Source organism: Mus caroli, chromosome 9, assembly GCF_900094665.2.
Source record: "Mus caroli chromosome 9, CAROLI_EIJ_v1.1, whole genome shotgun sequence".
NCBI classification, from domain to species: Eukaryota; Metazoa; Chordata; class Mammalia; order Rodentia; family Muridae; genus Mus; species Mus caroli.
Window position 1 is genome coordinate 52,888,573 of NC_034578.1, and position 14,996 is coordinate 52,903,568.

The 14,996-nt window shown below is 47.6% G+C and overlaps 1 protein-coding gene across 2 annotated transcripts in view; it reads right to left on the reverse strand.

Annotated features, from left to right (window-relative positions):
* Positions 1-9,439: 9,439 nt before the first annotated feature.
* The window catches only part of Peak1 (pseudopodium enriched atypical kinase 1), a 215,836-nt gene continuing 210,279 nt past the window's right edge, over positions 9,440-14,996 (reverse strand). For both annotated transcript variants that reach the window (XM_021173067.2, XM_029482036.1), the window contains one exon: positions 9,440-14,693. In XM_021173067.2, coding sequence (XP_021028726.1) covers positions 13,530-14,693 — 1,164 coding nt within the window. In that variant the 3' untranslated portion in view covers positions 9,440-13,529. The remainder of the gene's footprint in view (positions 14,694-14,996) is intronic.

Consider the following 14,996-nt stretch of genomic DNA (forward strand, 5'->3'; position numbering starts at 1 on the left):
TAGATATGTCCAAAACCTGACCCTGCTTTTCTGTCTCTCTGGGAATGAGCTGACTGTGGAGGTCTGGACTCCCAGCCTCTCACCTGGCCCCCTGACTCCCCTGCAGGACTTCTATGCCAGAGGGATATTTCCTTTAGTTCAAATCTGATCCTGTCTTGCCTCTGCTCAGAACCTCTAGGGCCTCACAGACATATCTACCAGAATATACTACTGTCTCTGTCTGGAATGTTCTCCACATTTTGCCCACATGGTGAAGTGTTATTTTCCCTTCAAACCCAGCATGACACATCGCCTCTCAGAAGTTTCTTCGGGGTATTCTTCTTTCCATAGTTTCAAATGACTGTACCTGGCCCCTCGTGCTGTCTTCTCTCTCATGTGGATTTCTCTGTTGTCAACAGTTAACGTCACTCATTTTTTGCAGCCTTCTTGAGGACCAGCCTTAGACCTGCCTGTACCCTCATACCTAAATTCAAGATCTGGCTTTTGTCATAGTTGGTTAACTCGATCTGAATTTGTTTCTATTCAAAGATGCTGTGGGATGCAGGTGTTATTGTACCAGGGCCGTGCTGTGTGGCCCCAGGTGTGCTATCCCCTCTCTGAGCTACTGTTTCCATAGCTCTACAGTGAGGAAGCTGCTAAGGTCCCCTGACCTGAGTTTTGGTCATTGCCAAAGTCAGCTTGTCTGACTCTCAGATGCCTGCAAGCCCACTTGCCCCTCAAGTCCACAGAGCCTGTGGACCTACAGGAACCAGTAGGTCCACCTCCCAGTGAGGAGCTGAAGTGGGAGGGGACTGCAGTTAGTAGGTGACCTGCGCTTGGGGGGTTGTGTGTACAGCCTAAGGCTTCTTTCTTTTCTGAAGAACTGGCAAGACTTCACTGAGCCAGGTTGGGAGACCTGGGTCATGCTTTGATGGTGCCAAGTAGGGGCTCCCTTTGGCTCTGAGTAAAGCAGTTGTCACATAACAAATAATCATGCCAGGCTTGGTGAGATACACCATTAATTCCAGACCTTGGGAGGCAGAGGCAGGCGGATCTCTAAGTTCGAGGCCAGCCTGGTCTACAGAGTGAGTTCCAGGGCAGTCAGAGCTACATAGCAAGACTCTGTCAAAAAATTTTGTTTGCTGCATTTGTAAGATCACATTATTTACACCAAAGACATATTCAAACCACAGACTCATGGCAAAAAGATGTAAGTCCACACTTAACCTCCCAATTAAACCAGAGAGAAGCCCGCCAGGTCCAAGGACATCCAGCCCACTCAATTAATTAGCATTTATTACAATCAGAAAACAATCTGATTCAATTAAAATGTTTCCACAAAAGTAATTTAATGACTCCCTCCTCCCCCCAAACAAAGCACACTCAACCAGGGTGTTTATTGTGACGTGGCAGTGTCACAGGGGGCTGGAATGCTAGCCTTTATGTAGGCAGCACTCACTAAGGCAGGGCCAGGAAAGGCAGCAGGTGGGTGAGGCTCCTGACTGTGCCTTTTCATAAGAGTGAGGTGGGGGATGTTTGGTAGAATGCTTCTAAGTTTAATGCCCCTCTAACAGCCAAAAAAAGGCCCGGAGAGCTGCCTTCATCCTAACTGCAGTCCCTCCCACTCAGCTCCCCACCATGCCGATACCCCTCAGGGAAGAGCCACAACTGTATGGGGAAGAGGCCAGGTCTGGGTCCACCTCTCCCTCTGCTGCTCTTGAGCAGGAGGGGACTGTTAACCTGGCCTTCTGAAACCCAATGGGGAGGTGATTTGGCAAGCTCGAGGAACTGCCATTCAAAAGCCACACACACAGTTCTCCTACTCCCCTGAGGTAGGAATTGGAGTCCACACTGCCTTTGTTCCAAAAATCCCTCCTTGGGATAACAAACAGAGAGCAAAACCCATTTAGTTCATCCGGTACTTACATATTTGAACACTCACCTCTGCCAAGGGCTAACCATTGCTGGACTCTGTTTCTTCATCCTCCTGAAACCCTGAGATAATCTCATTCCAACAAGGATTAGAGGGTGCCTGGGGACACAGGGTTAGGGGAATTGGACCCCAAGTCCAAACCTGGGCAGCCAGCAAGCTGCCCTTGGAAACTCATCTTTCAGCATGGAAGAGCTGGCAGGAGCTGGGAACCTTCAGAGAGAGACCTCTGCAGTCACTGTGCTGGTGTGGCCACAGAGGCCCTCTTTCAGAAATGATGTGTGGGGTTCTAGTGTTTTGCTCTGGAAGATGTGAAGTCTTTGTGCCATGTTCTCTCATGGGGTCAGCATCAGAAGCCAAACTAGGCCCTTCCTCCTGTTTAATTGCCCAGACATAAGCTTAACAGTCACCAGTGCTGGGCACCAGCCCTAAAATGAGCGCTGTCCATTTGATAGATGATGGGATGCCAGCAATATGATCTTCATTTAAAAGGAGTCAGAGTCTGGGACATGGGCAGCTGACAATACATTAGTGGAGGGTCATTTCTGAATGGGGACCAGGCAGGTCAGCTCTAATCTCCCAACTGTCTAGCCAAGCTGACATCTGACTGGAAACGCTACTCAAATGCTGTTAAGGTATGCCATCCTAACGCCACCTTAGTTTTTCATTTCTCTCATTTCCAGGAAGGTTAAACTTGGATTTTCCCGACTTGTCTACCCTGCCTCCTGGTAGCTTATGTTCATAATAATTTACATGGGCTCTTTATAACTCGGGATTTTAAGACTGTGACTGCTGTGTTTGTTCAAAAAGCTTTCCTGGTTATTTACTTTTCAATTTGCTTTCTAATGTTTTCAGTGGGCAGAGGTTTATCATCTTTAGTCAAAGCCATTGATCTCCTTTCAGATGCCTCCCATTGCCTTTTAGCTTAGAAAAATCCTTTTTTGACACGAGATGAAACACATATTGACTTAAAATTCTTTATAGTTCTTAGGAACTCTTTTCTTCTTTTCTTTCCTCAGTGGTATGCATTAGGTTTGATGTGATTGGGTTTGTATGGGTCCACAGTATGCAGACTAATTATTGTCTGAACAGCCACATAGTTGTAAAGAGCATGTTGGACACTTTCTTCCCTATATTTAGTTTTGGCGGACCCTTCACTCTAGGTTACCTATGCCGTTAGGCATGTTCTGTCCTTCCACATGCATGTGCTGGCTAGTTTTATGTCAACGTGACACAAGTTACAGTCATCTGAGACTCGGGAGCCTCAATTGAGAAAATGTTTCCATAATATTGGCCCTCAGGCAGGCTCATAGGGCGTTTTCTTAATTAATGATTGATATGGGAGGGCCCAGCTCATTGTAGGTGGGGCCACCCCTGGGCTGGTGGTGCTGCATTCTATAAGAAAATAGGCTGGCTAGCTGTACTGGCTATTTTTGTGTCAACTTGACACAGCTGGAGTTATCACAGAGAAAGGAGCTTCAGTTGAGGAAATGCCTCCATGAGATCCAGCTGTAAGGCATTTTCTCAATTAGTGATCAAGGGGGAAAGGCCCCTTGTGGGTGGGACCATCCCTGGGCTGGTAGTCTTGGGTTCTATAAGAGAGTAGGCTGAGCAAGCCAGAGGAGGCAAGCCAGTAAAGAACATCCCTCCATGGTCTCTGTATCAGCTCCTGCTCCCTGACCTGTCTGAGTTCCAGTCCTGACTTCCTTTGGTGATGAACAGCAGCATGGAAGTGTAAGCTGAATAAACCCTTTCCTCCCCAACTTGCTTCTTGGTCATGATGTTTGTGCAGGAATAGAAACCCTGACTAAGACACTAGCCATGGGGAGCAAGCCAGTAAGTGATACTCCTCATGGCTTCTGCATCAGCTCCAGACTTCAGGTTCCTGCCCACTTGAGTCCCTGCTCTCATTACTTTGGATGATGAACTGACCTATGAAATTGTGAGTCAGATAAACCCTTTCCTCCCCAAGTTGCTTTTGGTCATAGTGAGTCACCACAGCAACAGTCACCTTGGCTAAGACACCGTTCCCTAGGGTTTTATTCGTCAAACCATTTCTAATGAGTCTCCTTCACTTCCACACAATTTCCAAGAATCGTCTACTCACTCTTCCAAGCGACTTGGAGAACCATTTTGTAATTCCTACTCCTAGCAAAAACCTGATATTCTAAATCCAAATTTCATGGAGATACTTGAGAGGAAATCTACTGGCTTGTCTCTGCAGTTCTCATGCTGTAGCTCTCGAAAGGCTTCTCGCTCCTCATATTTTATTTCTTCATTCAACTTTTGAATTTCATTTAAAAAAATGGTGCTAGGAATCAAATACAGGGCCTTGAACATGCCAGGTAAGTGCTGTGCCCGGAGCTGTTTTTCCAGCCCCTCCGATTTAACTGTTCAGCCATCAGTCAGTTTGCGACTGAATGCCCAGAGTAGAAGTGTTAATAAAATTCTTATGTGGTATACATATTACTATTTGTAGCAAGAAAGCTGCCTTTCAAGAGGCCTGACATACTGTCAGTGAGCAAAGCAGTAGGCAGAACCCTGGCCGTAGAAAAGTATTACTGTTTTGTGAGTAGAACCCTACAAAGGTGTAAGGGTCAGTGTGTGTGTGTGTGTGTGTGTGTGTGTGTGTGTGTGTCTGTGTGTGTGTGTGTGTGTTATAGTTAGGTAAACATGGGGATACAGGATGATAGTTTTACAGTTTGTTTTGTTTTTTAATTAATTAATTTATTATATGTAAGTACACTGTAGTTGTTTTCAGACACTCCAGAAGAGGGCGCCAGATCTCGTTACGGATGGTTGTGAGCCACCATGTGGTTGATGGGATTTGAACTCAGGACCTTCAGAAGAGCAGTCGGTGCTCTTAACCACTGAGCCATCTCTCCAGCCCCTTTAAATGTCTTTTTCTTTCTTTTCTTAAAAAAAAAAAAAGATTTATTTATTTATTTATTTATTTATTATATGAAAGTACACTGTAGTTGTCTTCAGACACACCAGAAGAGGGCATCAGATCTCATTATTGATGGTTGTGAGCCACCACATGGTTGATGGAATTTGAACTCAGGATCTCTGGAAGAACAGTCAGTGTTCTTAACCTCTGAGCCATCTCTCCAGTGGTAGTTTTATAGTCTTAATTGATATCCATGTCTATGCAGGAAATGGAAGGGTTGTGTTTGTGTGTGTGTGAGGGGGGGAGGGGCAGATTACCCTATAACTACAGAAAGGAAAAACAGAACAGTTGGCTACCAGCTTTCTCCTTAGTTGTTACTTGGGTACAGAAACCAAGTAAGGGGAACTGAAAACAACAGATTCCTTCTGGATTAATGATTAGGGTTTCTTACAAAATAAGGCACTTTCCACCTGTCGGGTAGCTGTGTGCCTGGTGCCTGGCTGGCCACAGTTCAGTCGGGCTCTCTGCATTTACCTCTTCCTTCCCTCTCTCTCCGCCATGCCAAGAAGCCTTGGTTGCCAGTTCATCACCGTGAATACCTATCCATTGGAACAAAACCAGGCTACAAGATAAAGGCTTATAATACACTGGTTAGCAAGTTGGCCAAGCTTTGACCCTGTCGGAGTTGGGATCAGCACATGGCACCAATAAACAGAAAACTGAAAACAAATCAAAAAGTTTCCTTTAAGCCTCTCCAATGCCCTCAGGGCACCTTCCCCGTTCTCCTAGTTTTTCCTGTTCTGGTGTCCTGGAGGCACAGCTGGCAGCAGCGAGGTAGATGAGAAAGCACCACACACAAGATCATGCAGCTTTAGGTTCAAATCACTGTTAACAATGAAAAGGGGCATTTCTCTCATCTGAGAAATGATGGAACCGTCATATGGGTGGTTGGGAACACACATCAATCCAGCAGGTTGTGTGTGTGTGTGTGTGTGCACCTGCATGGAACTGTTAATTCTGAGGTGCAGGTTGGGGCTCTTTGGAACAGTGTACCTCTGTATATTCTTGGAAGTGGCTACTTGTCCTGTCTTTGGGAGGCCAAAGAGGGAGAAGAGTGTGAGAGAAGCCAAGCTCAGACCCTCCTACTATGGAGGGAGAGGTGCCCACGGCCAGACTCTGTGCTAGCATCAGGTGGGATCTGTTGTACCAGGCAGGTTAAGACTGGGGAGAGATGATTCTCTATGGCTGCTGGAGTCTGAATGGATCAAAATGGGAGTGGGGGTGGGGTTGGGAGGGTTTGTGGTTCAAGAGCTGGGTGCTTACCCAGCATCATAAGGTCTGTGAGAGACAGCAGAGGAAGGGGTGCGGGAGGAAAGGGAGAAGAGAGAACAGGAGATAAAAGGGCAGAAACCAGGTTTGAAGACACGGAGGGAGAAGTTAGACATCCATATCCTACCCTTCCAGACAGTGGGGCAAAGAAAGTGAGCGCGATCATGGATCTCCTGGAGCTGGACTTATAGGTGGTTGTGATTCAACTAACATGGGAGCCACATCTGGGTCCTTTTCAAGAGTAGTAAATGCTCTTAACCCATATTCATCTCTCCAGCACTGCCTGGAGGTTTTGGCTCTCCCTTTGATTCTGGCTCAAGCCTGGATTAGCAGTGGGTGGTGGGGACTGACATACAGGAGGCCCCTGTACTGTGCCCTGCCTCCGCAGGTGAATTTCCTTCCTCTCTAGAGGTTCCTAGATGCTTTGCTTATAGATTTCCCAGAGGCCTCCAGTCTTGCTATTTTAAAAGATACATTTTATTCTCATTGTGTTATAGCCATGTTATCCTGAAGCTTTTATTTTTAAACTATGTGTTATATATGTCTGTGTGTGTGTGGGGGGGGCGGGCGGGGGGGCACTGGGAGATGGAGTTCCAGGCAGTTTTGAACTGCCTGACATGGGCACTGGGAACCCAACTCTGGTCCCGCACAAGAACAATATGAACAGTGTTAACTGGAGATCATTCTTCACTCTGGGGTCATTTTTTCATTCCTGATCCCCTGGTTCTTAGGTGGAGACTAAAGGTCCCCATGCTTTCCAGCAGCTTTCACATGGCTTCCAGAGGACACAGGAACCATCCATTACTGGACTGAGGGTGCACATAGAGAGGGTTATCTGGTACTGAAATCCCTGTCATACCCAGACAACCTGTTTGCTCTTGAAAGTGTTTTGCACATTTGAGTTGGAGCTTAGCAACCAGCCTTGCCCAGTGTGAAATTCAATTTTTAAGTTTTAGCCGTAATTGCTGTGAGCTGCCTTTAATGACAACTTGTGATCTGCCAACTGCTGCTCTTGGCTCCTAAGGTGCTAATGAAACTCCTTCCCTGGAGGAATGCAGTCTCACTTAGAGGGAAGCCTCCTGGTCGGGCTGGGGAGAGCACACATGTAGGGGCCCCAGGGCTGCAGAGGCCTGCATATTCCAGGTAGGAAAGAAATCAGCTTCCCCATAGCATGGGTTGAAAAGTGACTCTGCAGGAATGCTGATGACAAGGGTCCATCTCCTCTAGCTGACCCTTGCCTCCCCTGGACTCAGGTTAAGCCAACCATGACTGGCCTACACCTCCAGAGCCCATAGCCTTTTAGGTCCCCAGTGGCTACTCATATAGCACTAGTGTTGGGCAGTTACCCAATCATTGCACCACATTCTCTGTGCCCTACACTGCTCAAGCCCAGGCTGTATGCAAAGCCTGGGCAACATCTGGTCAGTTTGTTGACTCTTCCTCCTGGATGCAGGAAACACAGCTTAGAGTGCACATTCATATGGAGTTTGTACCTCAGCAACATAAAACCCAAGCCTGGAAACTACCTTTCTGGGATAGAACTTAAGAACAATGTTAGCAGCAGCAGTGACTGTCACTGCTCACTGCTGTCTTTTTGCCTAAACCAGACAGGCTCCTTTTTTGTTACCTGTCGGCTGCCTCTGGAAGGATGTCTCCTGTGACAAATGTACCTTAAGGGCAGGCCTGATTTTGTAGATGATGGTGTACAGGCTTGTCTCCGCAGCCTGACTTCCTGCTGGAGGAGTCAGTCAAATCAGCTGCTAGCCAAGCCTCTCTAACCAGGCAGCCTGCAGTGTCTGGGCACCAGGGGGCGATCTTACCCAGCAAACCTGAGGAGTTAGCCACTTGCTCTTGGAGCCCTCCTTTTCTCAAATTACAGAGGCACTGAAGAGAAAAGAGTCTGTCGGTAGGAAATGGAGTCCAGAGGGCAGAGGGCATGCTGGCGAAAAGCTACCTACTGTAGCCTGTTTTAAGAACAGGAAGCCATCTTGGGAATGAATAAGAGAGCTGTATCTGCAGTTAGACCCACGCCAGCATGTTTCTATGGACAAGCCACCGGAAGGACATGCACTTCAAGTCTGGTTTTTAGTGTATATTAAACGGAATTTATTTACACAGTAACGTGAGGCCACAGAGTACACAGCAAAGTACCACAGCAAACCAAAGGGAGGCGCCACTGGTGACACAGGGACCTGTTATTGATTCATACAATTGTAAAATACGAGAGGAGATGGGTAAAGCGCTGAAGGAAGGGAAACAAGATTTCCCAAAGCAGAATGAGGGCAGTGCCATGGAGAATTAGTGATATTAGAATAAGGACTGTCATGATTCAATTCACTGAGACAGGTGACATCTTGCTTCTGCCTCCACCTCCCAACAAAATGCCCTCTGTGTCATGAACAGAAAACCCAGCCCAGTGTCTATACACAACGCTCTCCAGAACTGGTCAGGGATGGGAAATAAGAAACAACTTGAGTAGGCTTCCTGAAGCTGTGTGGTTTAATCTTTCAACAACACTACATTGAAGCCATAGGGCTGGCTCGACATTCAAGTTATCAAGAGTGCAGACACACAGACTTGCCACAAACCAACAGGCAAAGTGGATTTTCTGTACCACAACAATATTCATAGCAAAATATATAACTCTGCAATTCTGCTGGGTTAAAAAAAATCCCAACCTCTTTTGATTCCCTGAAACTTTCTTGATTTAAAAAACCATGGGGTGGGTGAGATGGGATGGGAAGCAGGGACAGGGACAGACATAGAGGCTGCTGAAGGGGGAATGTATAAAGGACGCTCAGAATGCAGACCCCTGTGGCCCATCTGCATGGGCAAAACATCCAGTGGCAGCTGATGCAGAAGTCTCTAATTTAAAACAGCTGCAGGGGTGGGTGTGCAACAGCTGTATAGCACCTTAGACAGTCTGGGTACTTACATGTTAGATGATGGGGATGCTGAGTGAGAGTCATCTTTGTGGGAAGGTTCATACAATGGTATGGTGGGTTAAGAAAATTTCCCAAGAGTTCTTTAAACAAATCTCTTGACAGCACCTCTTTTTAGGAAAAAAAAAAAAACAAAAATAAAAACAAAAAAAAAAAAAACCAATCACCATAAACCCAAGCTTCGATATTACAGCTGTGGTGCTCCCGTGCATAAGGTCTGGCACTAGCCAGGTGTGGTGAGAGTGGGCTGGTGAAAAGCTCCTTCTTAAGATAGCAGAGAATTTTTTTTTTTTTTTTTTTTGCCACCTGCTCTGGCTGCTGCCACTCCCTACACCCTTTCTTCTGACGTACACATGGCCTGCTTGAAACTAACAGAGAACCCTTCTTTTTATTTTTTTGGTTTGGGGATGGACTTACCAGTTGGACACCTTGACCATGGAATGTTTGCAAAGCCCCTTCCTCTGGCATCTGTCACAGCTCACCCCATCATCTGAGCAGCAGCAGGATGAGGAAGGCTTGTTTTCTTTGGTATAACCTGTCTAGGGTCCTGCATTATGGCTCTTCTGACTTCCCATGGCGTCCCCACCTGTGCACCACTGTGAGCGTGAGTGGATGGGCTTCGGTGCACTTGAGTTTGTCTCAGCACAGCACTTTGAGCCTCTGAGAAAATGAGCTTCAATGAGGTAAGTCTAATAACCCAGTTTTATAGGCAGCCATTCTGTTCAGTTACGAGGCTGGACCAGAATCCCAATCCTTATCCACTAGTGAGAGAAATGACAAGCATGCCAGAGCTGGCCCAGAGAGCCGAGTTCTGTCCTGTTTCCCACTGTGTGGATGCTTTATAAGCCCAGAATTACTTAGAATATAATGAAGCCTCCTAAATCCATCCCGGTTTTTGAGACTAGCCTGTATCTTTTCAGATCACTCTAGGTAAAGGCTATGGGAAATCCTCACTGTAGGTTACCAGCTAATATTTGCTGATTTCCCAATACTGGATAAATCAAACTTGGAAAGCTTGCATGACCCACTACTGAGTGGGCTTCAAGATCGTGCATGGGGATTTTGATAGCAGAGGCTTTACTCCTAGAGGCATGGCTTCCCAGAGCTTTAGAGTCCCATCTTCATGAACACCCTGAGCTCAGAGGCAGAAAAGGCTCCCCTAGCATGATGAAGGGAGGCTGCGCTGACTAGTTCTTGAGGGACTTTCTTCTTGGCCCTCAGCACCAGTGGTGAGGGGCACTCACTCCCCTATGACCTTATCCAGTCCATGTCCTGAGAACAACCCCTGAAGCCCTCTGCTATCCGTGTGCCTTGGGGTTGGTGATTTTTCAGGAACTTCATGGCCTACCCCCCATGTCTGTTTGATTGTTCATTTGCTCATCAGCTGCTGTCCTTTACGGTGAACTTTTGCACACTATGTGGCTGCATGCATTCCCCAAGAGCTGTCTGGGGCACGGGGGGCTATTCTCTCCATGGCTAGGCTACTATGCTAACAAGGCACTCCGAGGGACGGCGATTCTTGCTCTTGCCTGCTCTCGCCACAGTCCTGTTTCTCTAGTACCTACATGTGCTGAGAGACTGGCCATGTGGCTTAAGGGAAAGTTCCAGTGGGGCTTAGTTGTTCAAACTCTCAACAGAAATGGAAGAATCTATGGCATAGACTTTAATAGAAAAGAAAAAAGAATCCAGTCAATACAGATGTTACTTGTGAAAACTTCAAGTGCTATACTAGTAACACTCCAAAATTCATAATATATGTATATATAAAATGTGTGTGTGTGTGTGTGTGTGTGGCTGCAGAGGGGAGGATTTCCTTCCAGTTAGTGAGTGAATCTAAATGGAAACGTACAGTGGCTATGACAATGTTATATGGACTGAATTTCGTTATTTGAGAAATGTTCAGAGGACCACCTGATGGACTTCTTGCCTAGAAGTGTAGTTCTTGTCTCTGCTCTGACCTAACCTGGACACCTTCTTCCCTGCCCCCATTCTGTGGCCATCCCCCAGACAGAATTAACTCCTGTCTCTAGAAAGTCGGACGCTCTTTTCCTATTAGCCGGTTTTCATCTTTGTCCTTCACTAGTGCGGTCGTAAGAATAGTGAGAGTCACGTGGAGGGAGGATGCTCAGCTTACCAATGCAGTGAGACAATGGTAGCAGAAGTGTGCACACTTTTTCTACTATAGTGTGAAAGAAGGCTGGATCTAAGATAACAGGAAAAAAAAAAGAGAGATTTCTACAGACAGAACAAACAGAGGAGCCTAGGGAACATTCTGCATTAAATATGTAACCTCATTAAATAGTCAACATTCAGATTTACATGGGCAAGGCACCATGAGCGTGACGTGGAGAAGGTATGTCTCAATTTGCAAGTACTGTGGAAAGTGAAGGACTGTGCCCACTGACATGGTCAGTGGTCTTTATGTAGCCAGTTCAGTGCATCATTAGGCAGGGAGTTCTGTGACCATGGGCTATGTAAGCTGACTCAAACCCTAGCCTGCTGGGCATGGCGCAGCCATGACTCATGGCTGCCCTCTCCATGGTCATTCTGTGTAGGAGACACAAGACACTGTGGGCCAACCAGCTCTCTTTCCTGGGGGTCTGGAGCACTAGCCAGGAACACAAGCCATCCTCCATATGCAGTCTCACACATACTGTTCTCTTTTAAAATGCATAATAAAATACATTCTCTTTTTTTGATCCTTTTTGATAGAAGTGAATCATGTGAAAGGCTGTTAAAAATGTTAAAAGTCTACAAGTTTCCAAGGCCACTAAGGTGCCACCCAAATAATACTGCACAAAATCAGTCTTGGCTTTAAGACAACTCGGCACTGGTGGATCAGGGCTTTCTGGGTTTTCTTCACTGGCAAGGTATACAGAACGGGTCTGTCTACCCCACTGTAGGTTGCTTTCCCAGAAGCCTAGCTCCAGCATGTGCATGCAATATGGTTACACACGCATACTCACTTACCATTCAAGTGACTCTTGGGATTTCAAGGTTGAAGTAAACAGAGACTCACAGTTTTGAATAAAACAAGCGCATGAGTGTACATACACACACAGGTGGAAAGGACACTCGCCTCTTAGCGCAAATATGTGCCAAGGGAAGACAGGAAGGCTTCTGCAGTTCTCACTCATGGAAAGTTGCAACATAAACACTGTAATATACAGCTTAAAAATACATACAAAAATTGCACATAATTCACGGGAGAGCACGGGCTCCATGGGAAACAACTCTCAGTCACCCCCTGCAGCCATCAGCCTTCCTGTGAGCCGAGCTCCAGACCCACTGCAGAGGCTTAGGAGCAACGTGCCACTCACTCTGGGAGGCAGTCTTTCTGGAAGAGGCTCACACTCCGAGGAACAGGTCAGCCATCTTTGTGGCCTTTCCCGTTCCCCTTGTCTTCCGGCCATTCCAATAGCCAGCTTCGGGTAGCTTTCTAAGGTGACGGTGATGCTAAACGGATAACCATCTCACTCAGGGCTGTTGCCGACAGCATTTGGCAGACTAGTTAATACTGGCTTACTGATGGAAGGAAGCTGGCCAATTACTGCTTGTGGGGGGAGAAACTCTGACTCACACAGACACCACCAGGCCTGGCTGCCATGCGGGTAGGTCTGACAGGAATCAAAGAACAGTACTTGAAAGTCTGTTCCCTGAGGGCCCCTGGAGAATTGCACACATAAGGACATTATTTCTTCATATCCTGCCAACTATTCATAATCTCTGGACTATATTTCATCCTGCTGAGGCATCGGTGATACCACCTTTGGTCAGCTTTGTAATGGGCCACAAGAAGTGGCTGATAAATCCAAACTTCAGCAGGCGGGACAGGGTGAAGGTGAAGGACAGTGAAGCAGTGGCAGCAGGGTTGTGGCTGCTGGGTGGCTCTCTATGTAGGGTCCCCTCCTTTCACTGTATGCCAGAGCAAAGGCTAGTCCCCAGTGACTACAATGGAGCCGAGAAGGATAATGGGATGTCCTCCCGGAAAAGAGGTGGTCATTGATACCTTCAAGGGAGAGGAATCTGCTGTGAGAGCATTAGTGGGTGACAGCTGAGGTTGGTGACGTGTACTGCTAGCTAGTTAATGCAGGCGAGCTTCAGAGTTATGGAAGAGGTGGGCGCAGCTTGGTGAGATCATTCCACGGGAGCTGCTCCTTCATGGCTGTGCATTTTTCATTTTTCACCCCACATTTGTGAGACTATTGGGATGACAAATGTTCCAAGGGAAGGTGACTGCATGTTTGTGTAGCTGAACTGCTGTACAGTAAAGAAACACTCAGCCACTCACTGTAGAAAGCTGTAGGTGACCTTGCTGAATGGAGCCCATGTCCCTGGACAAGGGTGGCAGTTGGCTTCTTTCCTTTCCTTAAATTCTGAGTGGATACCAGGACAGGGACACGAGGGTAACATGAGGAAGGTGGAGATATTTAACAATAAAAGCAACGCCTGGGCCATATTAACGGTATTGCAGGATTTTTACAATATAGCTCAGGGAGTCTGTAGTGGCAAAGGCCAGATACTGAGCACAAAGCCAGTCCTCCAGGCTGACGCCCCCCTCTCTGTCCAGGGACTTCTCCGCGAACTTGATCATCAGCAGGGTTCGCTTGATGTCCAACCAGTTTTGGAGCAGAGCGTTCTTTTGTGCGAGGGTTGCAGAGGTGGTGAAGATTTGAAAGAGATCTTCTCGGGGGCCCCAGAGCAGACACTGGAGGATGCCTTTGGCGTCAGAAATGAGGATGCGCTCAGAAGGGTTGGGATTCAGGAGGCAGCTAGCAAGCTGCTGTAGACCCCAAGAGTACGGGGAGCGGAGAGGGATCCGAGGCAGATCTGTGCGCGTGTACTCCTTCTCCTTCAGCTCCGGGTTCTCGTCAAAAGGGTTGGGCAGGTGCAGCATCTCATAGATGAGAATGCCCGTCTGGAATTCATCACACTTCTTATACTGGGTGGCCGTGATGATCTCTGGGGCAAGGCGGGACTGGTCTCGGAGGATCTGGGGGTCCACCAGGTGGCTCTTCTGCTTGGCCTGAGAGAAGTTACTCACAATGAGTCTTGTGGGACAAGCTAAGGTGGGGCAAGGGTCTGCAGGAGAAGGGCCCTGGGCAGCTCCCCCAGGTTGGTGCTGGACAAGCAGCAAGTTCTCCAGGCGAAGATCGCAGTGAGTGACGTGGTAGGGCTTGAGGTGCTCAAGCCCAGAGCACAGCTGTAAGAGCAGCAGACACACTTGCCTCTCATACAAGTCAGGGCTGTTCCCATGATGGGCCAAAGAATCTCGCACGAAGTCGGCCACAGTGAGATGGGGAACCTCCCTGGTGATGACGACAACGTGGCTTCTTTGTTTCCTGTTTGTGACTCGTTGGTTCTCTTTCTGGGATGGCTCTGTTTCAGAGCAGGGCTCGGGATTTCCCCCCAAAGTTTCTGCCTTCCCCTCTTCTTCGCTGTCTTCAGTGCCATCCTCTGCCTTTTCAGGAGCATCAGGATCCTCCCAGGGAAGCAGACGACTAGGGACTTCAGCAAGGAAATGGCCGCAGTCCTGCTGGATGTTAAAATGCACAGGCAGACTCTGCCGGACAGCCAGGCTATGGTAATACTGCTGAGACTCCTTAGCTTTGCTCTTGCAGATCTGAAAGAGAGCAGGAGGCACACTTAGACTTCCCATAAGCAGACACACGAGGTGCAGAGGGTGATTAACTGCAAGGTGACTCATTAGGAACACAGTAAGTCTTCAGAAAGGGTCTGGGCAGCCAGCCCATAAGTGACTACTGTTTCTCATGGACCCACATTCAAGGCTACGCTCAGTGCCTTATGTGCACCACCTCTAGTCTGTACTCAGTGCCTTATGTGCACCACCTCTAGTCTGTACTCAGTGCCTTATGTGCACCACCTCTAGTCTGCACTCAGTGCCTTATGTGCACCACCTCTAGTC